Below are 24,928 nucleotides of genomic sequence, written 5' to 3'. Positions count from 1 at the left end.
CTTGTGGTCACTGGAGATCTTGGGGTACCTTTCACAAGAGTAGGGAAGTTAACTGTAGTGGTCTGGTGAAACTGACTAATTGCATTCTGTTGACCTAAATAACTCCTGGAATTTCAGTAGAATTTATTGTTCACTTCCTGTTTTAAACTAACATGCAGTCATAAGCATACCATTGAAGAGTTGCTGTATTTCACCCCAGAAGTGTACAATTCACTCTATTTACATAGATTTTTTTGGAGGAACACTGTAGGGAAAAATGATTTATCTTCTGTCATACTGTTTGATTATCATGTGAGTCTCTGATTTATGGCCCTGTAACATCAGACCCTACTGCAATGCGTAAAAAAAGGGTACAGTTACAAGTACTACTTACACTTCAATTTTGGATTATCTGATTCTTGTGCCATTAAAATGTCAACACAAACATGTTTTGGATTTAATCTGCTGCTGAAAAGAGAATGCGCTGGAATGCTCTTTCCAAGCATGTCTGCAAAGCCCCTACCCTCCTCTTATTCAAATTTCTCCCCCCATCCCCAGTCCCCCAAACTTTGCATCTGCTCTGATGGATACAAGAAATTAGTCAGCTAATTTGAAGTGAAGCTGGGAGTAGATTAGTCATGGCAGGGTTGTGGGAAGAAGGGAGGGAAGCCGAGCTTGCGGTATGTGTGAGTGCTGGTCATTACCGAGACCTCTCTGCCTATCCTGTTGCTCCAGCAATTAATTCTGTCTCTCTTAGATATATGGACCCTCATCACCATAATATGGGAGTGCCTCACAATCTTTAATGTAACCCTTGTGAGATGGGAAATTGAGGCACAAAGAGACTATGACATTCCCAGGGTCACATAAGAAGTCTGTAGCAGAGCAGGGAATTGAATCCAGATCTTCCGTGGACCAGGCTAGAACCCTGACCACTGGAACATCTTTCCCCTGATTGTCTATTTGCTGGGGCAGGGACTCTGTCTAGATCAAAATCAGTTTAAAAAAAACAAAACACTTTTTTTAGGATCTAAATTAAATACATCTTTTTCTTAAAAAATAAACCTATTTAAAATTTATGACAACCCATGTTAAGGCCTAAACTTACTTTAATTTAAGTTATTTTAATAGATTATACTAACAAAATTCAAGCAGTCCATGTTTGCTGCCAGAATTTTAAAGAGAGTCAAACCACTGAACTGGTGGAAATCATTGGCCAAGCACCTGGAACCAGAGTTTGCTAAAAGGCTAAACCAGCTTTTGACGTCAGTCGCCTCTTCTGTAGATGCAGAAAGAATATTTTCTTCATTTAGGTTTATTCAGCTATTTCCGTTCAATGACTAGTTCATTCAAAGTTGAGATAGCAATTGGGAGCCGATTAAAGTAAGAAAGCATGTTTTCTTCTAATCTGTGAATAAAAATGAGGTGTAAGAGGATAAGATCTACTAGTTCTAAAATCTTGAAGGACGTGGTGACTTGAAACAGTAAGTTCAATTCACTAACTACAGGTTAGTGAATACTTCCTTTGTTTAATATATCAGTTAGTTTTAAATGCAAAACATCTTTTGATAAATTTATATTTTCTGTCATATTCCAGTATAATTGAGATAATTGACTTTAATAAAAAATCAATTTAAAAATGCTGGTTTTGTGTATTTTGAGTTTAATTAAAATTCCATCCAAATGCAGTTTGACACAAATCACAAGTACAAAAATTAATAATCTAGTAAATAAGAAATGCATCAGTCACTGTGGTGTAACGTAATAAAAATTAAGAATCTGAATAAATGTAAGTTAAGCTATTAAACAGCTTAAATAAGCACGTATGGCTATTTTGTATCTTCCTGGTTATCAAAAAGAAGCACCAAATGTAGTGTAAAGGCTGTATTTAGTTGCAAATTGGCATGTTTTAATAGTTACCAACCAATACGAATGAACTGTTCTTTAGGAAAATAATTAAAAAGTACAAATGCAAAACAAGATTAAAATCAGTTTTAAATCAAGGATTCTTGTGCTTGCTGATTTTAAATCACCCATTTTAATCCTTTTGATTTAAATCAGTCCACCCCGGTCTGTACAGCACCTACCACGTGTTGGGAGCTACCACCATGTGAATAGCATGTCAGTAATTATTACACTTTTTAAAAAATCCCATCTGTTTCTATTAGAATGTTTGAGTCTCAAGCAGCCAAGTGGATTATTGCGTTTTAAATGATTGTGTAGCAGAATTATAATAGAAGACTCCATATGCATGATAGAGATCGCTTGCTCCAGGTGAGTGATAGAGAATGTTAATCAAATAGCACATCTCTCCAGGTTAGATGAAGTCCATAATTTATTTAAAATTATGGTTTTAGTTCTTATTTTTTATTTTAATATTACTGTAACCCAGGTGCTAGTTTAGATCAATGGTCAGGATATCTGAGGTTTGTAATACTTGGGAGTAAATGTCTTAATTGCAAAACATGAAACATTTTATGTCTTTAAATAAAAGCTGAACATGTTTTCTTCATACTCTCCTCCCCTTCCCTCCTCCCCCCACAAAAAAGTACTTGCCTTTAGGATAAGCCCTAAAAAGTGTGTGTTTTGGAAAGTTATGAGACCGTGAAAGAGAAGCCTTAAGGGCAAACAGGCTTCATAAACCCCAACTATAAATAAATGCAAATACACTTACAGCGAAAAAGTCAGGAAACAAAAGCTAAAGTCCTTGTAGCCGTGTTTCCTCATCTGTCTTTGAAAATGAACCAAATTTTCAAAAGTTGGCCTTCACCATTTGCATCCACACGTAATTACTGGTAAAGTTTTAGGCCTGCAGTTATCTGTGGCCACAATTTCTGTCACTTGGACATCTAAGTACCTGATCTGCAGTGCTGCGGCGTCTACAGCCCCAACCCTGCAAATGATTGTGCATGGGAGACTCTGGCAAGTTCCCGGCCTATAGAACTTAAAACTGTGCCCAGAAAATTACATTCACAAAAAGGGGAGGCCCAGTTAAGGCATGGTTGCATATCAGGCCTTCTCTGTATTAAAGTATTAAATTAACAGCCTCCCTTGTAATCCAGATTTCTCAAGTACAGCATTGGTGAATTAACTTTATCCTTAACAACTGCATTTCCTGACTAATAAAAGCACCTACCTAACTTAAAGCAATGATAGGAAATTAAATGCAAAATTCCTTGTTTAAAAATAAAAAATAGCGATAGCACTATGGAATTGTGCAAAATAGAACTGCGCAGCTCCATAAATTCCAGCAGCCTGTTCGTCATTGTCTGCATGGGAAAGTTATACCGATAGAAAGTGAGGATGAATGTAAAGCTCTGTAGCAATATCTGTATAATTCCCCAGATACACACTCTTGTTCTGGCACAAGCGTGGCTATTGCCAGTTTATCTTATGTCACTTTGGCAGCAGTTTAAACTAAGCCCCCTTCCCCCCCCCCAAAAAAAAAGCCACTCTTACTCCAGAATCGGAGTGTTCAGATGTGGAGTTACACTGTAGTTTAACTATACTGGCCTAACTGGAAACATTTCCTTTGTGGACAAGCCCTTAGATACTCACATCTAATCTACCTCCAAGACTCTGCTGTCACACAATTTCATTTTTCTTGCAACTTCACAGGTTTTATATCACACCGGTATGTGGATACAGAAAAAGACCAGATGCAGCATTGTGTATGTGTAGACTTGGAAAGATTAGATTTGCATTGGTGAAAGTCAGTAAACATCAAGTTCATGGTACACACACAAACAGATGGAAAACATATTTCCATTGATAATAGAAATTTACAGAAAGGTAAAAATAAGAAAAATGCTGTTTGAGAACTTATTAGAGACTGTCATTAAATAATTGTCTGACCCCCATCCCCATCATAATTTCCCGTAACTGTGAAAATTTAAATAGATATAAATTAGGAGAAAAAAATGTTTAAAAATAAACATTGATCTTATCCGTTGAACTGATAAAATGCAAATTGAGTTCTGCGAAGCTAACATGCGTGCATGAAAATTAGGGCTTGTCCACACTTGAAATGCTATGGCAGCACAGCTGCAGCGCTTCAGTGTAGACACTACCTACGCTGACGGGAGGGGTTCCACCTCCCTGAGATACAGTAGGTAGGTGATAGGAGTACTTGTGGCACCTTAGAGACTAACAAATTTATTTGAGCATAAGCTTTCGTGGGCTACAGCCCACTTCTTCGGATGCATAGAATGGAACATATATTGAGGAGATATATATACACATACAGAGAGCATGAAAAGGTGGGAGTTGTCTTACCAACTCTGAGAGGCCAATTAAATAAGAGGGGGAAAAAACTTTTGAAGTGATAATCAAGATAGCCCAGTACAGACAGTTTGATAAGAAGTGTGAGAGTACTTACATGGGGAGTACTCCATAGGTAGGTGATGGAATAATTCTTCCACTGACCTAGTGCTGCCTTCAGGGGTTAGGTCAGCTTAACTTTGTCGCTCGGGGTGTGGATTTTTCACATGCCTGAATGATGTAGCTGAGTTGATGTAACTTTTTAGTGTAGACCAGGCCTTAATATTGAGTCTATTTATTTATTTATTTTAATGAGCAAGTTTTTAACTCCTTGTTCCTGTAACTAAACAATGGCAGAACAAATTTTGCTCAGAGAAAAACACACACAGCTACGCCTAACATCAGCTGCAAGGGCAAGGTTCGTCCCAAAGGTAGAACTTTGAGGAGAACTGTGATTGAAAGCAGGGGGTGCTATCCTGGAAGGTGAGTTGGCACCATAAGTGCAGTGTGTGCTATTTGAAAACTATAATCAAAATGGAGAGAAATTCATTATTGACGGAATGTACTACAAACTGCAAAGCATGATGGGAACAGTGGAAAACAGAAAAGTAGCAGGCTGCACAAACATTGAGTAATGAATTAGATAGATTCCTTCTAATTAAGGATCTATTTCAGCAAGAAATTACCCTGGGACCTCTGTGTCCAAAAGCGAAAGGTGTATCTATCTGAGCTAAAGGCAAACCTGTGTTGCTGTCAGTAGTAACCTTATGTGAGGCCCTTAAACAGTTCAGTGTGCAATAGAGACACATGTCCAGACTCCCTTTTTCCCCCCTGTGGAAGTCTCCATCCAAGTGCTGCCCAGGCCCAGCCTTGCTGGAGTCTGAAGTCCTCTGTTTAACCCACAGCACTGATATTGAAGAGCAGAGGCAAGGCCAATGTAAGCTTTCCCCACACTGCTCTGCCAATTAGCCTCAATCATGACGTGGAGGGATTGGCTCTAGCCATGAGAAAATAGTTTATTTTCCATGTCCATTCACTCCGTGTTCTCCCCAATTTGCTAGCCAAGAAGGCTGTCATTTATGGTGGTGGTTGTCTTGTGATGGCCCCATCTACTGGGAATGGAGACCACTGATTCTTTTCTCAGAAATTACTTACCAATTTTGCCGTTCTGTGACTCCCGTAATTTATTCATCACAGGATAGAAGTATACAACTGCTGTATCATCTGATTTTTCTTACACAACTAATGTTACAGTTTAAAGTCCCAATCCTATAAACACTTGCATAAAGTAGCTTAGTTCAAACCAGTTCAAACTTAGAGTCTTCCAGGGGGTACATCAAACCATCTAGATATTTGCCTAGTTTTACCACAAGCTACATAAAAAGCCCTAGCGAAGACAGTACAAACTAAAATTTCATACAGACAGTGACTTGTTTATACTGCTGTATATACCAGGGGTGGCCAAACCGCGGCTCGTGGAGCCCCTCATGACTCCTCCCCCCTGCCCCCATTCTCCATCTACCAAATTGGGTGGGGAGCTCAGGGCTTCTGCCCAGCTGGAGAGGGCGGTCTAGGGGCTTCAGCCCCACATGAGGCACCTCCCAGGGCTGGGGGCTTCAGCCCCGTGGGGCACACCTGCTGGGGCTGGGGGCTTCAGCAGGAGCAGGGCTGAAACCCCGGACCCTGGCAGGTGCCTCCCGCGGGGCTGATGCCCCTAGACCACCCTTCCCAGCTAGGTAGAAGCCCTGAGCTCCCCACCCTGCCGCAGGGCTAAAGCCCCGAGCCTCAGCAGGCGCGCCCGGCTCTCAAACTTCTGATGATTATCGTATGCGCCTCAGAGGGTCAGTAAGTTTGGCCACCCCTGGCATATACTAGACCAGGGGTAGGCAACCTATGGCACGTGTGCCGAAGGCAGCATGCAAGCTGATTTTCAGTGGCACTCACATTGCCCGGGTCCTGGCCACCGGTCCGGGGGGCTCTGCATTTTAATTTAATTTTAAATGAAGCTTCTTAAACATTTTAAAAACCTTATTTACTTTACATACAACAATAGTTTAGTTCTATATTATAGACTTATAGAAAGAGACCTTCTAAAAATGTTAAAATGTATGACTGGCACGCGAAACCTTAAATTAGAGTGAATAAATGAAGACTCGGCACACCACTTCTGAAAGGTTGCTGACCCCTATACTATACACTGAAATGTAAGTACGATATTTATATCCCAATCAATTTATTTTATAATTATATGGTAAAAATGAGAGAGTCAGCAATTGTTCAGTACTAGTGTGCTCTGACACTGATTTTTGTAAGCAAGTAGTTTTTAAATGAGGCGTAACGTGGGGGTATGCAAGACAAATCAGACTCCTGAAAGGGGGTACAGTAATCTGGAAAGGTTGAGAGCCACTGTTTCAAACCACCGCTTGTCAGTTACAACTTGAGGGGGCTAGGAAAATGATCTCCTATACAATATCTTTGCCTTCACGTAGAGCGATGCACGTAAACGTGTTTCACTCGGTAAGGAAAGCACTGGGCTGAGCATGCTCAGCAAATCATTTTCAATTTGCTTGTATCTTAATTTCCAAAGCAACTTTCCTAGACCAAGGCAAAGCCCTATACTTCGTTCAGGGATAAACTGCTTCCAAGTGGTTTAGGGTTGGACAGTGTGGTCTGCTCTGTGAGAGACTTGGAGCAAGACACGAGCCCAGAATTTATAATCTGAGTTGACGGACAACACGCTCCAGGGATGCAATTCACTGGGAGATCAGGGAAACTTCTTTCTGAGCGTGTTTAACAAACATTTATTATTCTTAAAGTGCCTAAGGTACTTCATGAAATTTACGATTTTTAAAATCCTATGACTGTGAAATTGACTAAGATGGACTGTGAATTTGGTAGGACCCCCTAGCTATAAGGATGGTTCTACATCAAGTGGGGATTCCCTAGGAGCAGGACTGAAGAATGGGGCCCATAGAATGTAAAACGCTCAAGGCAGGGGTCTGTGACTTTATTTCTTATGATTTCAGCTATTTAAATCTGAAATTTCATGGTGTTGTAATTGTAGGGCTCCTCACCCAAAAAGGAGTTGGGGAGGGGGGTGTCTCGGTACTGCTACCCTTACTTCTGCACTGCTGCTGGCGGCGGTGCTGCCTTCAGAGCTGGGTAACTGGAGAGCGGCAGCTGCTGGCTGGGAGCCCAGCTCTGAAGGCAGAGCCGCCGCCAGCAGCAGCGCAGGAGTAAGGATGGCATAGTATGGTATTGCCACCCTTACTTCTGTGCTGCTGCTGGCGAGGCGCTGGGTGCCTGGCCAACAGCTGCCACTCTCTGGTTGTCCAGCTCTGAAGGCAGTTCAGAAATAAGGGTGGCAATACCGTGACCCCCCTAAAATAACCTTGCAACCCCCCCCCCCCCCCGCAGCTTCCTTTTGTGCCAGGATCCCCAGTATGAGAAACGCTGGTCTGCTCTGTGAAATCTGTATAATATAGGGTAAAAGCACACAAAAGACCAGATTTCACAGGGGGAGACCGGATTTCATGGTCTGTGACATGTTTTTCATGGCCGTGAATTTGGTAGGGCCCTACTTATAGCTCTAATCTGCCTTCCCTTAATGGCTCACTGTATGGGAGCAGGGAGTGGAAGGGCAGGGGTGTAGCATGAGCACACTGCACTCTGGCTATCCTCAGCTTGCAATCAGCATAAACTAGAGCAGCCCTTAGGCCAGGGGTTGGGCGCCCCCCCCCCCCCCCCGCTCCCCTGGAATTCAGGAGGTTGAAATGACACTTAAAGCCAGTGTTGCCCCTCTTCACCCAGTGCTGGAATGGAAGATCAAAAGAATGGCACGTTTATTGCCTTCATTTAAGTCTGAGTAAGCGGGACACAAAACATCTGTTCTCCTAATGGCTGAAAAAATGTCATTTCCCTCCCCACCCAGATATCTCAGAAATAACTGAAAAGGGGTTTTTTCCCTTCAAATTTTCCATCAAAGTCACTGCTGGTTGGAGCCCAGAGTGTGATCAGTTTCAGGTAATTTACGTGAGCAAGCGCCAGAGCCGAGGGGTTTGGATGGAGCTCTGACGCTGCAATCTCTCTTCTTGTGGTTGTGGTGTCGTGGCTGGCGGGGACTGTGCTGCTGAGTTGTGTTATGTGCTGTGTGACTAGAGATTAGAACCAAGGCAACCCTATCCCCTCCCCTGCTCCTCCTCCTGCTCATGCGTTTTGGTGCCTTCAGTATCCCAAACACAAGTACCATCTGCTGGAAACAGGATGTGCCTGTGTTAATAATTGCATTAGAATGTGACACTTCAGCACCTGTTTGAGTCCCTGGTGTATTTAACAAGAGAGACCAGCTGAGATCATTTTGTAGGCGGTAGAGAGTTTACAGGAAGGAAGGACAAAGCACTGCAATTCCCTTGGGAGAAAAAGAAATTGGAACAGGGATCATTAAAAGAACTGATGGCAAGAGAGTGTCTTAGCACTTGATGGCCATTGCAAATGGCATCCCCTGGAGAGATGACTTCATGTTATCTGAAAGCTTATTGAGTGTGGCAGGATGCAGGCTGCTCTCCTACAACCTGGAATCTCAGGGGACCTGGCCAGGGAGCTGCCAGAAGCCATGGCTGGGGTGGGCATTGCTCATAGCATTTTATCAGATTGCTCAGACTGCTGGAGTAGTAGCTGCTGTTGGTCAGGCACTGTTCTGAGAAGTTCACGCTGCTAGAATCCTAGCAGACTTTGATAGGAAACTGCTGTACGGAAGCTCACGCTGCTGGAGTCTTAGTTCAGTGCTGAGAGGGCTCGGCTCTAGGTAGGTCTGCACGCTGGGGATTTTGTAGCACAAAGAAACTAGTTAATTACAGCCCGTGTGGTCATGTCTACATACATGGTGGGAAATTCCCCCCTCTCTACCACCAGCACAGTTCCACCAGCAATAGCAACAGTGGGAGTTCTAGCTCCAGGCTCTGAGCAAGACTGTGTTTAAAAGCACTGCCGGCTTTGTTTGTACAGCCCCCAGCACAATGAGCGGTGGGGGGGGGGGGGGGGGCTGACTTTTGATTGGCACCACTGGAGTGCAATTCATCATCACCTTGTCTATGCAAACGCTCCCACCTGCTGTTGCTACCTCTGGTGGGGAGCTTTCCCCTACCATCCTTGCTCAGGCAAGGCCCTGCTGGGAGCATGCAGCTGTGGAAATGGTGGTGTTAATGGATAACTTAAAAGCTGCTCCATGATGGCTGGTGAGATAACAAACTTCTTCATATTAAAGCAGCCAGTGCAAATGGAAGGGACATGGCAAATATCCTGCCCCCTTAGCTGGAATCATGAGGTGAAGCCATACATAGGTTCCCAGGCCCAGGCCAGTCACACATGGCTGGTGAAGTGCTGATAAACTCAGGCCCTTCACTTCCTCCTGTAGGAAGTCATTAACACCAGGACCTTTTCATGCTGACTAGCTCCGAATCATTCCAGTCATTCTGCCTTGCTGGGAGCTTGCAGGCTCCCCAGAGTGGCCTGACATCCTACACCGCCGCTTTGAGCTTCCAAATTCTTCCTGTTCCCACTGCGACGGCGGCATTTCTCGAAAGCCAAGCTTAGCTGCTTTTGCTTGTTGTTTGTTGCTCTTGCACAATGCCAGGGATAATGGAAAATTCCTTAATTTCAGAACTGCTCTTCCTGTTTTATGTCACGGGCTGGGTGACTTCAGTTCTTTGTCTGTGTTCATTTGGCTGTATCCTTTCTACAGGGGTTTGTTTGAGGAGAGAGGGTAGGAAGCATAATTTAATCCTGAACAGTTGACTAATACATACCCCGCCAGATGGTCTCTGGGTTAGAGCAAAGGAGTCGGAGGGATTGGGTGTCCTTTGTGTGGGCACCTTTTAAGCAATGAAGTGGTGGTGTTAAAAGCAGTAGTGATTCCTGTCTCTCTCTCTCTCTCTTTCTCATCAAGTTTTCAAAACAGGAAAATCACATGCTGCTATATGAATAAAACCTTCACATGACTGCACAGTGGAGTCTGATAAATACACGGCATTACAAAAATGATAAAGGAATACATAACATTTGTTTTGAAAAAAATGGAGGGGGAATTGAATTGAAAACATTAACCTTTAATTATTTCTTAAACTACAAGAGACCCAATTCTCCTCTCATGAGTTATTAAAACAGACTTAGGAGAACAAAGAAAATCCTAGGGTGAGATGGAACTAGAAAGAATTCCAGTTTTTAAAACAGTGTCCTCTACTTGTGGCTCCTTCACGGCTTCTCTAAACCTAAAAGTAGTTTGGTTTATATGGGACTGTGTGGGTGGCTGGGGGAGGTTTGTATTTACAGGTGGATCCATGCTGGCACATTTAACAGGAATTTATATGTGCCCATAGCAAGAAATTCAAAGGCTTTTAACAACAAATCCAATAAGCTATTGAAGAAGGAGTTTGGAGACCATGCGAGACAGACAGGTGTCCACTTGAAGTTTTTCTAAGACACTTAATTTTAGCTAGGTCCAGGAGATCAATGGTTGGTTCTCAACCTCTCCAGACTACTGTACCCCTTTCAGGAGTCAGATTTGTCTTGCGTACCCCAAGTTTCACCTCACTTAAAAACTACTTGCTTACAAAATCAGACATAAAAATACAAAAGTGTCACAGCACATTATTACTGAAAAATTGCTTCCTTTCTCATTTTACCATATAATTATAAAATCAATCAATTGGAACAGGGGTGGGTAAACTTTTTGGCCCGAGGGCCACATCTGGGTATGGAAATTGTATGGCGGGCCATGAATGCTCACGAAATGGAGGGTTGGGGTGCGGGAGGGGGAGGGAGTGAGGGCTCTGGCTGGGGGTACGGGCTCTGGGGTGGGGCCAGAAATGAGTTCAGGCTCTGGGAGGGGGCTCTGGGCGGGGGTGAGGGCTCCGGCTGGGGATGCGGGCTCTGGGGTGGGGCTAGGGATGAGGGGTTGGGGGTGCAGGAGGGTGCTCTGGGCTGGGACCGAGGGGTGTGGAGGGCGGGAGGGGATCAGGGCTGTGGCAGGGGGTTGGGGCATGTGAGGGGGTCAGGTGCAGGCTCCGGGCAGCGCTTACTTCAAGCAGCTCCTGGAAGCAGTGGCATGTCCCCCCCCCCCCCCCCTCCAGCTCCTACGCGGAGGCGCGGCCAGGTGATTCTGTGCGCTGTTCCATCCGCAGGCGCCGCCCCTGCAGCTCCCATTGGCCAAGGTTCCCAGCCAATGGGAGTTGCGGGGGTGGCGCTTGGGGTGGGGGCAGCATGCAGAGCCCCCTGGCTGCCCCTACGGTTAGGAGCCAGAGGGGAGACATGCTGCTGCTTCCAGGAGCTGCGCGGAGCGGAGCAAGCCCCAGACTCCGTTCCCTGGTGGGAGCTCGAGGGCCAGATTAAAATGTCTGAATGGCCGGCTGCGGCCCTCGGCCCGTAGTTTGCCCACCCCTGAATTGGAATATAAATATTTCAGTGTACAGTATATAGAGCAGTATAAACAAGTCGTCGTATGAAATTTTAGTTTGTACTGACTTTGCTAGTGCTTTTTATGTAGCCTGTTGTAAAACTAGGCAAATATCTAGATGAATTGATGTGCCCCTGGTTGAGAACCACTGCAGCAGATAATGCATTGGATTGGGAGTCAGGAGACCTGCATTTTTTCTGGCTCTGCCACTCAGACAGTTGTGACCTGGTGAAAATCACTTCACTTCTGTGTGCTTCCGTTTCACCCATTGTCTGTCTTGTGTACTTTGACTGTAAACTCTTCAGGGCAGGGATTGTCTCTTATAATGTGTCTGTACAGGGCCTTGCACAATGAGGCCCCGATCTTAGTTGGAGTCTCTTGGTGCTACTGTAATTCCCTCCTACTAATAGATCCTTTGAGTCATTCTAGCATGTAATATTGATAGCTGAAGTTAGTCATTCTGAGATCACTCAGGGGACCAGATGGGCACTTTCCTTACAAACCGAAATAAATAAAATTCTGTCCTCTGCTACGTGCGGTCCACTCCCGTTGACTTTAATGGGAATTGTACGTGCATGGCTCATTGCAGAATTTGGCTTGAAATCATTCACGCAATACGTGTGTAGCGTTGAAAGTACAAATAAAGGCATTGGAAAAAGGAAACTGAAATATTTATTTCAACCTGCCAAGACTCTGGTTCAACAGTTCTTGTGTTTCTCCTTTGAAAGCAGATGACCTCACTAGCCCCTTAGTTCACAAAAGGGAGCAGCCCCTTAATCTCTCAGCACTAGGGGGGGTTGTATTGTCACCATCTCATGCATGGGAGCAAATATTTGCTTTAATAATGTATTTATAAGCTGTAAGTTCACCCCTATGGTCTGAGAATGGTTTAGGCGCTTGCTTATTTATTTATTTATTTATTTATTTATTTATTTTCATTTATTGAAAAAGCAATTAATTTCCCCTTCATGGGGAAGAGAAGTTTTTCCCATAGAGAAAAGTTGTATTTCATGCATGTGTTGAGTTCCATACTGCAAGTAACAAGACCGTTTCCCCCAGTGGTTGTAATGGGTTTTACACTTCCTGGCTGTTGGAGCTGCATTGACTGTATGGATAGATAAACTGACTAGGAATGCATGTTCTTAGTCAGTTTTCATGCCACTGGGAAAGTGCTTATGCTCAGGAGTGTAGCGCTAATCCTCTGCAGCTGCTGACCCAGGCTTAAAACAGTGCCAGGGGACACCCAGAGAGGGCTAGATTCTAGCTGATTTATGCCAGTGACAATCCAGAGTAATTCCACTGAAACAAATGGTGTCACTTTGGATTTTCTGGTTCAGAGCCCCTCTTCTTGAACTGCCTTTGGGATCCTAACCTAACTTTTATTTGTAAGTTTACATGTGTTATCAAAACTTTGGAGTTGGACTATCACGATGTGAGTTTTTGGTTGTCTCTTTGGCAGCTACCTTGCAAAGCGACTGCTTTATCCCAGTTGATGTGTGTGATGGGGGCTTTAGTGAGGTGGATGAAAGAGCTACAGGATGGTGCAAGATTTCCACCAACCCAAAAAGACCACACCAAGGAACCCCAAGTGGGTAACTCACGCTGTACGCATATGGAGTCTTCAAACATAAAAGGGCCCCTGGTGTACAAACTTGCAGTTCCATAAGCAAAACACAATGAGCAAGTTCTCAGTCTACTAACTAGTTCAGCCTCGCTCTCTTTTTGGATCAGCCCTTTGATATCTAGTCACTTTTACCAGTTGATTTGCTTTTTCAGAACCTAGCCTACTATGAAGTTTCAACCAAACAAATCTAAGGCGAAGATCCTACAAATACTTATGCATGTGCTTCAAGTAAAGTGTGTGTGTGCTTTCTGCACCCTGCAAACATTTCCTCAACCAATGTTGAGCTGCTTGAACCGGGCATCTAAAATTGACACAGTATTAAATTGAGTTGTCTTGTCTTCCTTTTGTTTCTATCCACTCTCCATGCCCCTGTCTCCGGTCAGTAGCGACTCCACCCATTTCCCTTCTAGGCAGTTCTGTGACTTTCTTGTTATGCCTAGTTGGAAACAATAACTTTGTTCTCATCACTTCCCGTGTAACTCAGTAGGATCAAAGTTTTAGTTCTCCGATTGCAAGTTGACTAAAATTTCTACTATCTAAAAGCTTTCCAATCTATCTCTGTCCCTGGACGTGCTTTGGAATGATGTAGAAGCACATTTAAAAAATAATAATAATAATACATGGGGGGGTGGGGGCGGTGAGACCTACTGGGTTGGGTTTTTTTCCCCCTGGGAAAAACAGTTTATTTCCCACCCCAAAGGCTGCTATCATTACTTGTGTTACAGGACTGCCAAGAAGCAGCAAACACTATTGGGACCCCATTGTGCTAGCTCTGTATAAGCATATTGTCAGAGACCGTCCCTGCCCCATAGAGCTGGGCTGGTTGCAGCCACCCTCCCTTCTATTCAAAGGGACGGTACAAAAACTAGAGAGGAAATTGCAAGACTGATGCTGCCATTGCTAGGGATGGAGCAGAGCAAGTGGCATATTTGTATCCATCATATCTAGAAAGATCCCACCATTATATAGACCAGGTTATTCTCACAAGGACCGATGTCCGGGCCAAACCCGAAAGAACTGTTCCTATGCTCTGAGCCAAGAATCACATCCTGGCCAGCAGGCGGCAGAGTCAGGCAATTGCTCCCTGGAGTTAAGGCCATTTCAGAGGAGGAGCTAAGTTTAAAGAGATTATTGTTATCTGATGTTTGTGTTACCATCGGGCACAGAGGCCAAACCAAGATTGGGACTCCATCCTGCGAGGTGCTGTATAAACACCTACTGAGAAACAGCCCTTGTCCCCAAAGAGCTCACCATCTAAACAGACAAAGGGGAGGGGGAGAGAAACAGAGGCACAGAGAGGTAAAGATACTTGTCCACGGTCATACAGCAGGGCACTGACTGAGCCAGCGAGGGAACTCAACTGTCTTGAATCCCACCCACCCTGTGCCCTGTTCACTAAGGGTAACATTTTCAAAAGCAAAATTGGGACTTAGACGCTTGAAAATGTTACCCTAGATCCCATTGCCTCCATGGCGACAACTAGAGCTGTCTAGCCTCAAAAATCATCTCATGTTTTTAATGAAAGCTGAGATTCTCCTATATTTACACAACTCCCGGTGCTGAGGCTATGAGGAAAGCACCAAATATCACAAGCCTCGCACTTAAATGATGAGCGATGGCAATGCTGCTATAGCTTGAGGAAGGCAAATAGTGTGAATTAATCATACATGTGGTTTATTTTATGCAGAGCCATCTTTATATCTTGCCGGGTGATGCATCCCATTCTACGGAGGGTTCTTGGCTTCTTCTATCTAGAGATTAATTGTCAGTTATTTATTTTTGAAATAATTATCAGCCCAGAGGGGATGAAAAGGTCCTTTGTGTGTCCTCACAGCAGAATATTTGGGGTTTTGTTCTGCTAGGATCTTTGGAGGATCCCGTTAGGAGGTTAGCAAAAAAAGCATTGTCCTGGCTAGAGAAGAAAACCACTGTCTTAGGGAGCGCTCAGGGGAACTGACACTCCTCCAGCTCCTGCCTGGGGTTACACCTATGGATATGCTAGGTATAGCGGAGAGCAGAATACTGCCCTATATGTTTGGTTGTGGTTTAATTTCTTCCTTCCTTTGCCCTGGGCTTTCTTTGTTCGCCTGGCCTGGGTTGTCCAAGGCAGCAGTCTGTTTCCTTCTTGGTCACTTTGCTGTTTGCTGTTTCAGTCCTCCTTGCATTGCTAAAGCTTTTTTTCTCTGGTTTGGTGCCAGCTGGTTCCCAGCTAACGTGGTATTTAAAGCAGGTGGGGATATAGCTACTAAAGCCATGGCTGGTGGTGGCCTTTATGTCTTTGTCATCCACCCTCCTGTACGGAGTGCTCTGGTATCTAGCCAGTGTTGGTGGTCTCCGTCTGTCAGCTTTCCAGGTGGGTTTTGCAGGAAGGAATGCCTGGGGTAGGGGCACTATCAGGTTCATAGGTATGGCTGGATTTTAACCCCGAGTTTCTTCTCGTTGGGAGAATTGCCCTCAGCAGCTGTCTCACTGTCATATTTAAAGGCAAAGACCTCTGAGGTTTCCTTTCAAACACCGTAGAAAGCCCTCTTGCTGGTACACAACAAAGCTCATTTGCTTTGAACGTGCTCCTCAGCCTGTCAGAAACCTGAACCTGCAACCCTGCCTGTCCCACTAATTTCTCTCCTTGGATGTTTTGCTGCTGCCTCAAACAACTCAGTATATGCAAACCAGAGCTTGTATTTCCTGCAGAATCCCCTCTCTGCTCCATTTCTTAGTCTTATTCACAGAAGCACTATCCTACACCTCATTCAAGCCATGAGACTCCTCTTACCTCTGCCCCCACGGCTAGGCTTTTGCCAAACCATTTTGCTTCTTTATCTACAACAGAATTCATCCTCCCCCTCCTTTCCATCGCGGTCACCAAGATATTCCATCCTTCGCCAGCCTCCCACTCTGATGGCTCCAACTCCTTCTCCTTTGGTCTCTGCTCCATCCCTCCCTGGTACCCTTCTTACATCCCAAACTTTGCTACTCTGACCGAACCCCCCCTTCTCCTTGTCTCTCTGCATTGGCTTCACCTCTTCTTCCATGCGAAGTGTCCTCTCCTGGCTTCCAGGGCTCTCCAAAACACCTCCTCTCCCTGTGGCTTGGCATCACCTGCTCTGTGCTGTGCCCTAGCTCCTCTCCAACTGTTCTGTCTTCACCCTTTGTGCCTTCTCTCCCTGCCAGATCACACTAAGTGCGCTCTCTCTCTCTCTCTCTCTCTCTCATAAACCATGCAAACCTTTGCCTATTCCACAGTAACCGCTAGCACATCCCATGCTGTGTGTATTCTGTCCTGGATTGTACCTGCTTTTGTAGGGGTTTACAAGTTTGGCATTTACTGTATGGAAATGCATGTACTTACTGTGCTGCATAAATAACTAATGTGGGACGAAGACCCAGCTTGAGTCACACAAAGAGGACTGGTAACTAAGGATGCTTTTGCCTGATATGGAATAAATTTAATAGATTGATAGATTTCAAGGCCGGAAAAGACCATTATGATCACCTAGGCTGACCTCCTGCATATCACAGGCCATGGAATTTCACCCATATTTCTGTCTCTCTCAGAATTCCTTCCCTGTAACTGATCTACAACCTCGTTATCCCAGTCAGTACTGTTGATGTAAATAACTCAGGGAAATAGCAAGAGAGCACAAGGTTGGTGTTGGAAGGAGACAAATCTGGGTCTAAAGTGAGGGATGTGTCTCCAGTGAGGCATAGCTGAGACAGTAAAAGGCCATGACTCTGGTAAGGTGAAGGCTGGTGGGATTCCAATATACCTGGTATCATCTGGAGGTGATACAGTTCATTCTCCACAGGTATCCAGCAGTGCGGAGGCTAGGAGATCTATCTCCCGTCCTCTGGATTGCCAGCTATCGGGGTTTCCAAAAGCACTGAGTGGCTTTCCAGATTCAGCCTCTGAGGCTTGTCTAACTAACCACACATAGCTATGACCCAGCACTCTTATGGCTTCCTGGTGCCTTTCAAAGCTGCCATGGAAAGCAATATGCAAACTCTGGAGGCCTGTGTTAAGTAGAAAAGTGACTTGCTGCTGTAGCTAACAATGCTCCAATGAAAGATCCCTGTTCTTTTATTGCTTAATCAGCCAGAGCTCGTTTGTTCCCACCGCTCTCATTGGCTGCTGGGATTGATGAAAAGAGTGAGACTGCAGTGATTGGTGCATCATACTGTACAGCTGCACTGCCAGCTATCCAATCATCCCATCTCTTTCTCTCTGCTGATTTGTGCAGGCTGCTTTGAGCTGGTGATTTGCATCTCCTTTGCTTCTCATTTCATTGTTTCTGCCTTACCATGTGTCACCTACTTATCTGATCCATCTAATGCTTTTAGATACACAGTGGGTTAGAGTGGATTTCAGAATAGCTTCTGTACCAGATTATTTTCCATCCTTTGGTATTTAGTGTGTGCAAACACTGATGTGTCTCTTCCCTCTTGCCTTACCATGTGTCTGTCTCTCTCTCTTTCAAATAGGCCACGAAGCAGTTCCTAGAGGAGATTAACAAGTGGACTGTGCAGTACAATGTGTCTCCGCTTTCCTGGAACGTGGCCGTCAAGTTCCTCATGGCTAGGAAGTTTGATGTCCTCCGAGCGATCGAGCTGTTCCACTCCTACAGAGTACGTGAGCCGGAGCTGTCTTGGTGAAAGGGGGAGCTGGAGTCAGGCTGGGCTTTTCTGTGCTGTTAAGTGATGTGATGCATTGCAAAAGCTGTTCTCGTTTCCATGGGAACAGTTATGCCCTCAAAGTCTTTTTTTTTTTTTCCCCTCAGATATTTTTTTGCTTTGATGAAAAACCTACAAGCGTATAAATCAGCCATGCAAAATCATTGCGAGTCGCCCAGGCACAAAATCAATTCAAACCACCCTGCCAGGATGATGATAGCAAAAAAAACAGACAATGTTTTAAACTTGCCCATCCCCCAAACTTGTTCCCTTTCAGATACTTCTCGTCTTCCACTGCTTGGTCACAGTTTTTTACAGGAATGTGTCCTAGGAATTATTGAACTGGATAGCTCTAGGCCATGCCAACATCCAGCCTTCTTCCCCATCCCTTTTCAGGAACAATATTGGATTCTGTAGAGCAGGGGTTCTCAAACTGGGGGTCGGGACCCCTCAGGGGGTTGCGAGGTTATTACATGGGGGGTCACGAGCTATCAGTCTCCACTCCAAACACTGCTTTGTCTCTAGCATTTATAATGGTGTTAAATATATTAAAAAGTGTGTTTAATTTATAAGGGGGGTCGCACTCAGAGGCTTGCTATGTGAAAGGGGTCACCAGTACAAAACTTTGAGAACCATTGCTGTAGAGGTTATTATCTGATGCCTATCACCATAGTACCCGAGTGCCTTCTGGTCCTGCATTGAACAACTTCACTCCATATCTGTTCTAATCCTTTTCAGGCGATGCTGTTAGCAGATCTTCACAGCTCCCTTTTCCAAAGCAGCTATAGAACCAGTGCCAGAGCCTTACTGGGACAAAGGTTTCTATTGCTGGTATTTTTATTCTGGATTAAAAAGGGGCCCTGTGTCCTCTATGCAGTCTATGAAACCTGAACAAACCTCAGACTGAGAATCCCAGATGGCTTCTCTATGGAGTCTCACACACACCCATAATCCTCTGCCCTGGGATCTGGCTAGTGGGTTAACCACACCCACAAACTCTTAGTGTGTCTGTCCCCCCTATATAAACCCAGGAACTATGTCACAACCCCAGTCTGCTGCTTCTGTGCCACAGCACCCTGCTTCTTTCAGCAGCTAACGGGAGGTAGCTTGGTTGTAAGCTGAGCATCTGTCGCTACCAGGATGTGGTATGTAATACCTTTTGGGCAGGTAGCAGCCTCTGGTGTGTTCATCAAATGCCCGGCAGTATGGTAGCACACATCACTCGTTGCGGCTTGCAGTGGTATCTACATCAAGACAGTGGGGTGTAACTTTTTTCAGTGACGAGGGATTTTGGGGGGCCTGTTTTTGAGGCCCCAATTTGAGATCCTTTAAAGGGACATGTACTTCAAGAGGCAGGTGCTCAGTGCTGTCTGCAAAGCAGGCCCCTTTTAGGTCTCTCAAGTGGGGCCTCCAAAATCCCTAGTAATTTTTGGAAATGTAGGCTCAGGGCTTGTCTACACTTGTTTACATCCAGAAGTGGCGATCGATACGTTGGCGGTCAATTTAGCGGGTCTAGCGAAGACCCGCTAAGTCAACCGCAGATCGCTCTCCCGTGGACTCCTGTACTCCACCGGATGGAGAAGAGTAGGGGGAGTCAACGGGAGAGCGTCTCCCATCGACATCGTGTAGTGTGGACCCCACAGTAAGTAGATCTAAGCTACTTCAATTTGAGTTACGCTATTCATATAACTTAAATGGCGTAGCTGAGATCGAATTTCCCCTGTAGTGTAGACAAGGCCCTAGTTGTCTAGATATAAGTACATGTGAGACCTTTTGGAAATGTCGGTCCTGGCTTGTAAGACCTTGATCATACCAAGGGGTGATTGAGTGTCTCTGAGGTAATGTGTTCCCTTGGCTAAGGGTGAATGTAAAAAGTCAGTTGGCAGCCCTGGCTGCTCTAAATGCCAGAAGAGTATTGGCTTGTCTGCAGGCGGTGAAGTTATAGGCTGGGGTCACTGAAGCATAGCAAGTTTAAGTGGCTCTCTCAAGGTTCTAGAGCAAGTCCGAGGTGAAGCCGGGGAGAGAACTGACACCTAGTCCTAGCCACTCTAGCCACTAGATCACGCTTCCACAGAATAATGAAAGATTAGCTGGCTCATGGCTCGTCTGGTAATTGCTGAAACCGGAACTGTATGATACTGAACACTCAAGTGCTACCCACACTCACCTGCAATCGGGTTTGGAGTGTCTCCACTGGCTTGAGTCACTGCTCTCTTCCTCTTGTGGGACAGACCAAAGGCAGAACGTTTATGGTGCTGACAACAAACAATTCCCCAGCTGCATGACAAGCAAACAGGAAGGGATCCCAAAACACAATTTTCTCTGACCAATGGCTGCTGTGCTTGAGCACCCGATACTGAACAAAGGTGGCATTTAAATCACTTCTCCTTCTTTCACATGCCCTCTGGCTCAGGTGCTAGAGTGAACCTGGGCTAGAAACCAAAACAAGGGCTTGGTCCTGCAGGATCTGAGTCCAGGGGAAATGAAGGCATGCCGCACCCCCCAGGAGACACATCTCATCAGGTCAGAGCCAAAGGTGAGAGGGCACGGATGGCACGCTGGCCCCAGCCTTGCAGAATTCCACACACGTTCTGTCACCTGGCCAGGGATTTTATTGTCATTAGTAACATCCTCACCTTGTTCAAGGAGGGTCAGTAGATTTGGTGCCTGGGCTGGCAACTTTTCCTGTGAAATACACATACGTAGTGGAACCTCCTTGTAACGAACTCTGATGCAGCGAAGCTCCACCAGCATGGTCCTGATTTCAGCAAAGTACTTAAGAACATGCCTGATGTTAAGTATGCAACTAGACCCATTGACGTCAATGGGACTAAGTTCGGCATGTGATTAAGTAGCTTGCTGAATCAGGGAATATGAGAGACAGGGGACAGCCCTAGTGCCTTTCTCCAAGAACTTGTTGCCTATTCAGTGTCTTGGGTCAGGCTACCTGCCCACCAACCATGGCTGACAATGGCCTTCTGATAAGGCTTAACGTGTGTTGCTGCTCTGGAAGGTCACTGAAGAAAAGCCACCCTGGGGTTCCATGTTTCCTTTTTCTCAGTGGTCCCACATCAAATGTACTTGGTTGACAAGTAAAAAGATGTTTTCTCTATCCACCAACCCTGCAAATCTGACTTGTGTTCTGGGAGTCAAGCCAGGTTCTTTCCATCTTGTGCATCACCACCAGTAGAAAAAAGCTCTGCAGGGCAAATTCTCCCTTGAGTTACGCCTGTCAGCTCCATTGCCTGCAGTTGGTTTGCCCAGATGGAACTGCTTTGGGGTTAGAACTTAGTAACTGGGTCTGTCCATGCACAAGGAAGAATAGACTGCAGCTCGCTCTCCCAATGCTGGATTAGCTTTGCAGGACTAACGAGAAAAGAGCACTAAATGTGCCCAGATCTAGCTCTGCTCAAGCACCCGGAGCAGGGGCTATTGAGTAAGAAAGTGCCATTGTATACAGACCCTCCTTAAAGTGGAACCTCAAATCGAAAACCACCTTGAGCTATGTGCAGCATCTGGACACACATGACAAGCTGGCTTGCCTCCCATCCTCTCCGCCAGCCCCAGACCTGGGCTAGCTGGCTAGATTTGGTGGCCCAGCCTGGCAATTGGTGGTTCTGGCCAGCCTCAGGATGTGAGAAGGTGGCACAAGTTTTGTAGCCAGATCTGGAAATTTGTTTGGGTTAGATTTGCATGAGGCTTGGTCACTGAGCAGGTGGGTGATGATGGTGGCCATATACCTGTAATGATTCCCAGCTGAGCAGGAAATAGTAATGGCAGCTGATTGGAGGCTGCTTCCTGTGCTGTCTGTGTGATTGTTGTATGCCTCTGAACCCTTAGGAAACTCGGTTGAAGGAAGGAATTGTGAAGCTGAAACCTCATGAAGAACCTCTGCGCTCTGAGCTGCTCAGTGGGAAGTTCACCATCCTAGTAAGTGTGAGATCACGCCCTGGCCTTTCTCGCCAATGTGCCCGATTTGTGCAAGCGGAGTCCTCTCCATGTCCAAAGGGCCTGCAACCTTGAGAGACAGCTGGGCAGCACTGGGAAAAACTAAGTGTGCACGGGTCTTGGAAGGCGAAATACAAGGTGGTATTTTCACCATTATGTCTCATGAGGTTGTAACCCCTAGGCAGGGACTCAGGATTTTGGGGTGGTCCGGCTGGGATCCTTGAAGAAGTGGGGGCTGTGCTTATTCACCCACAACAGCTGTTTTCCCCCTCTTAGTCTCTCCTTTCTCCTTCTCCCATTGGCTGCATCAATGGACTGCTCCTACCTCCAAGCTGAGCGTGATGGCAGTGTCTCAGAGACGCAGTTAGCTCATCATCGTCCTGAGCAGTGAGGGTCCTAAGGGAGCTCCTGGGCCAGTTCTCCTGCGCAGCAGTGTTTGGCATTAGCTACTCCTTGGGCTTATCCCCTTCTCCTGGGTAATCTGGTTGGTTTGGGGAAAATGCCAGCTAAAGATGCTCAGCTTCTGGGGCTCCTCTGGCTCACTTTAAGAGTGCAGTAGACTATTGGGAGGCTCGTAGAACGGAATGAGTAAGGAAATAGAATTGTCTTCTCCTCCGTGGATGTAAGTCGTGCTTTTCTTGTCCCCTGTGGATCAGAGAAGGAAATCTCACAAGTAATGAACAGTGGGAAAGCGGAAATTAATCTCTCTAAAATAAACCAGTAAGTGGGCTGTGCAGGTCAGTTCTGTATGGGGTGTCCTGCACATGTCTGCTACATTCATACTCGCAGTTCTGCATCTCCAGTCTGCTGCAGCATGAAACCTCCATCATTACTATTTGTTTGTAGTGCAAAGGTGCTGTACAAACACACAAGTAGACCCTGTCCCTGTCCCAAAGAGCTTTGTACCATCCATGTTCTGCCACCTGTCTGGTCTTTATGCTTTTCCCCTGATTACCTTCTAGAGTGCGCGGGACCCCTCCGGAGCCTCTATTGCCCTCTTCACCGCCAAGTTACATCATCCCAATAAAAGCGTCCAACATGTGGTGCTCCAGGCGCTGTTCTATCTGCTGGACAGAGCTGTGGAGAGGTGAGTACAGATGTGTGCGGCACGCAACTCCTGACTGCTCAGCTTGCTGTTCCTAGACTGGCTTTAATACCTGTAATTTCCATTGCAATCTAGGCGGGATGGTTTTCCCTGTCCTGCTGAACTCCACAATCCAGGGTGTCCGTCTGTACGCACTACCTGGCAGGCATTTGTAGCATGGATTTTTTTGGAGAAATCTTGGCTTCCCTCCCCTCTGCCTCCAATCCCTGCAGCATTTCCAGCCTGTGTCTCTTGTTGTAGACAGATGTCAGTGCATGCAGGACTGGGCCTGGGGACCAAGGCAGAAGGTTTATTTTTTAAGCCCTGCTCCCTGAGTTCATGACTCTTCTAACCCACCACATCTGTCTCTTTCAGCTCCCATGCTATTTGGGATAAGAGACTAAACCTGAGCTGATTCATTTGAATGACCTTGGCCTAACTTCTACAATATAAAGGATACTTGCATATTAGCTGATTTTCCAGGCCTACCGCAGAGCCTGCCTGTCTGAGCAGACACTGGTGGAGGCCTGCGGCACTCAAGGGTAGGATTTCTGTCTAGTGGGAAAGTGCAGTGGGGGTCTTAAGTTGTATTGGCCACATGATCGGTGATCACATGATGGGTAAGTGCTGCTACTTGGGCTGATTTTTCCTTTGTATCTCATTGTGGTGTCGATATGATGCCGCATGATGGAATTTAGTTTTTTTTTTCCAGTTTGCTTTCTTAAAAACCTAAGAACTTACACACACAAAAAGAACATTATTAAGGTTGCAAAGTCCAGCACGCAAAAGAGGCAATGCCAGAATTCGGGTACCCCGTGAAACTTGAATTTGGTCCCTTTGCGCGGCTGCATTGTGAAATAGGCTTTGGTGTCGTGGTCACATACTATTTTATCTACAGGGCCTCTGCCTCATTCAGTGCACCGGCAACCATCAGTCTGGCATTTCCTATCTTTTGAGTGCTTGACTTTGCAACCTTAGCAATGTTCTCTGAATGTAGTTTGCATGCGTGTTATAACTACGTCTATTTAGGAGATTGCACTAACAGCTACACAAGCCCTTGATTAGTTTTTGAAGATGCCCCATATGTGGTTTATGTCCTTCAATCTGCCTTTGAAGGGTCCGTAAAGAAGAGAAGTCAAGGGGTGTTTGGCCCAAACGCTGAGCAGTATTAATTGAATCGGTGCTGTTAAAGCAGGGATTTGAAATCTCCAAGCTGTAATTGTGGTACAGCTGCCCCCAGGCAATATAAACTCTCCTACACGAGGTGCATTAATATGTTGAATTCTAAGATTTGGGGATATCCAGCTGAATCCCAGTGCTCGGTTGGTTGAATGTCCCTAATGCTGCTATTTATTTATTTGTTTTCATCCAGCTTTCAAAATGATCTCTGTTCTTCAGAGCTGTCTGTGCGGGGCTCGGTCAGAAAGGCCAACGGCCTGCGAAAGCTTATGGAAAATCCCTAGGCCCAGCTGGCTTCTCTGAGAAATTTGCTATCTCGCACCCCTGATGCTTTTGACTGTATTCGAGGAAGCCATGGCCTCTTAATCCCTGACTGAGTCATTGGCTCTGGTATGCGTTAAAGAGCTAAGAACCATGGTCTCCCCTGAAGATTTTCAGGGAGGATTTTTGGTAGGGGGTGAGGCAGGATGTTATCTGGGCACCCACATTTGGAAGCAGGGAGTATACTCGTTTTATATGTAACAATACCATTCTTTGGAGCAGCTAGTATGCACAAAGGTTAATGTAACGAAACAGGGAGCGTACTGTGAGACACATGACAGGCTGACCCACTTTCAGGGCTTTCATTTCCTGATGCAAAAGTGAAAGGAAATTCTCAGCTATTCACCCCTTCCCCACTCTGCTCGTCCCTGGGGGCTGCAGTGCCTAGGGCATGGACAATCACTCTGCGTTGGGA

At 45.6% G+C, this 24,928-nt stretch overlaps 1 protein-coding gene across 1 annotated transcript in view; it reads left to right on the top strand.

Moving 5' to 3' along the window:
* Positions 1-24,928, top strand: part of PTPN9 (protein tyrosine phosphatase non-receptor type 9) — a 50,462-nt gene that overhangs the window by 6,881 nt on the left and 18,653 nt on the right. Inside the window, exons 2-4 of the mRNA XM_065412421.1 lie at positions 17,793-17,936; positions 21,822-21,911; positions 22,892-23,016. Coding sequence (XP_065268493.1) covers positions 17,793-17,936; positions 21,822-21,911; positions 22,892-23,016 — 359 coding nt within the window. The remainder of the gene's footprint in view (positions 1-17,792; positions 17,937-21,821; positions 21,912-22,891; positions 23,017-24,928) is intronic.

This window comes from Emys orbicularis, chromosome 10 (genome assembly GCF_028017835.1).
Source record: "Emys orbicularis isolate rEmyOrb1 chromosome 10, rEmyOrb1.hap1, whole genome shotgun sequence".
NCBI lineage: Eukaryota > Metazoa > Chordata > Testudines > Emydidae > Emys > Emys orbicularis.
The sequence above is the reverse complement of the archived record's forward strand: the minus strand, read 5'-3'. Positions and strand labels throughout refer to the sequence as shown.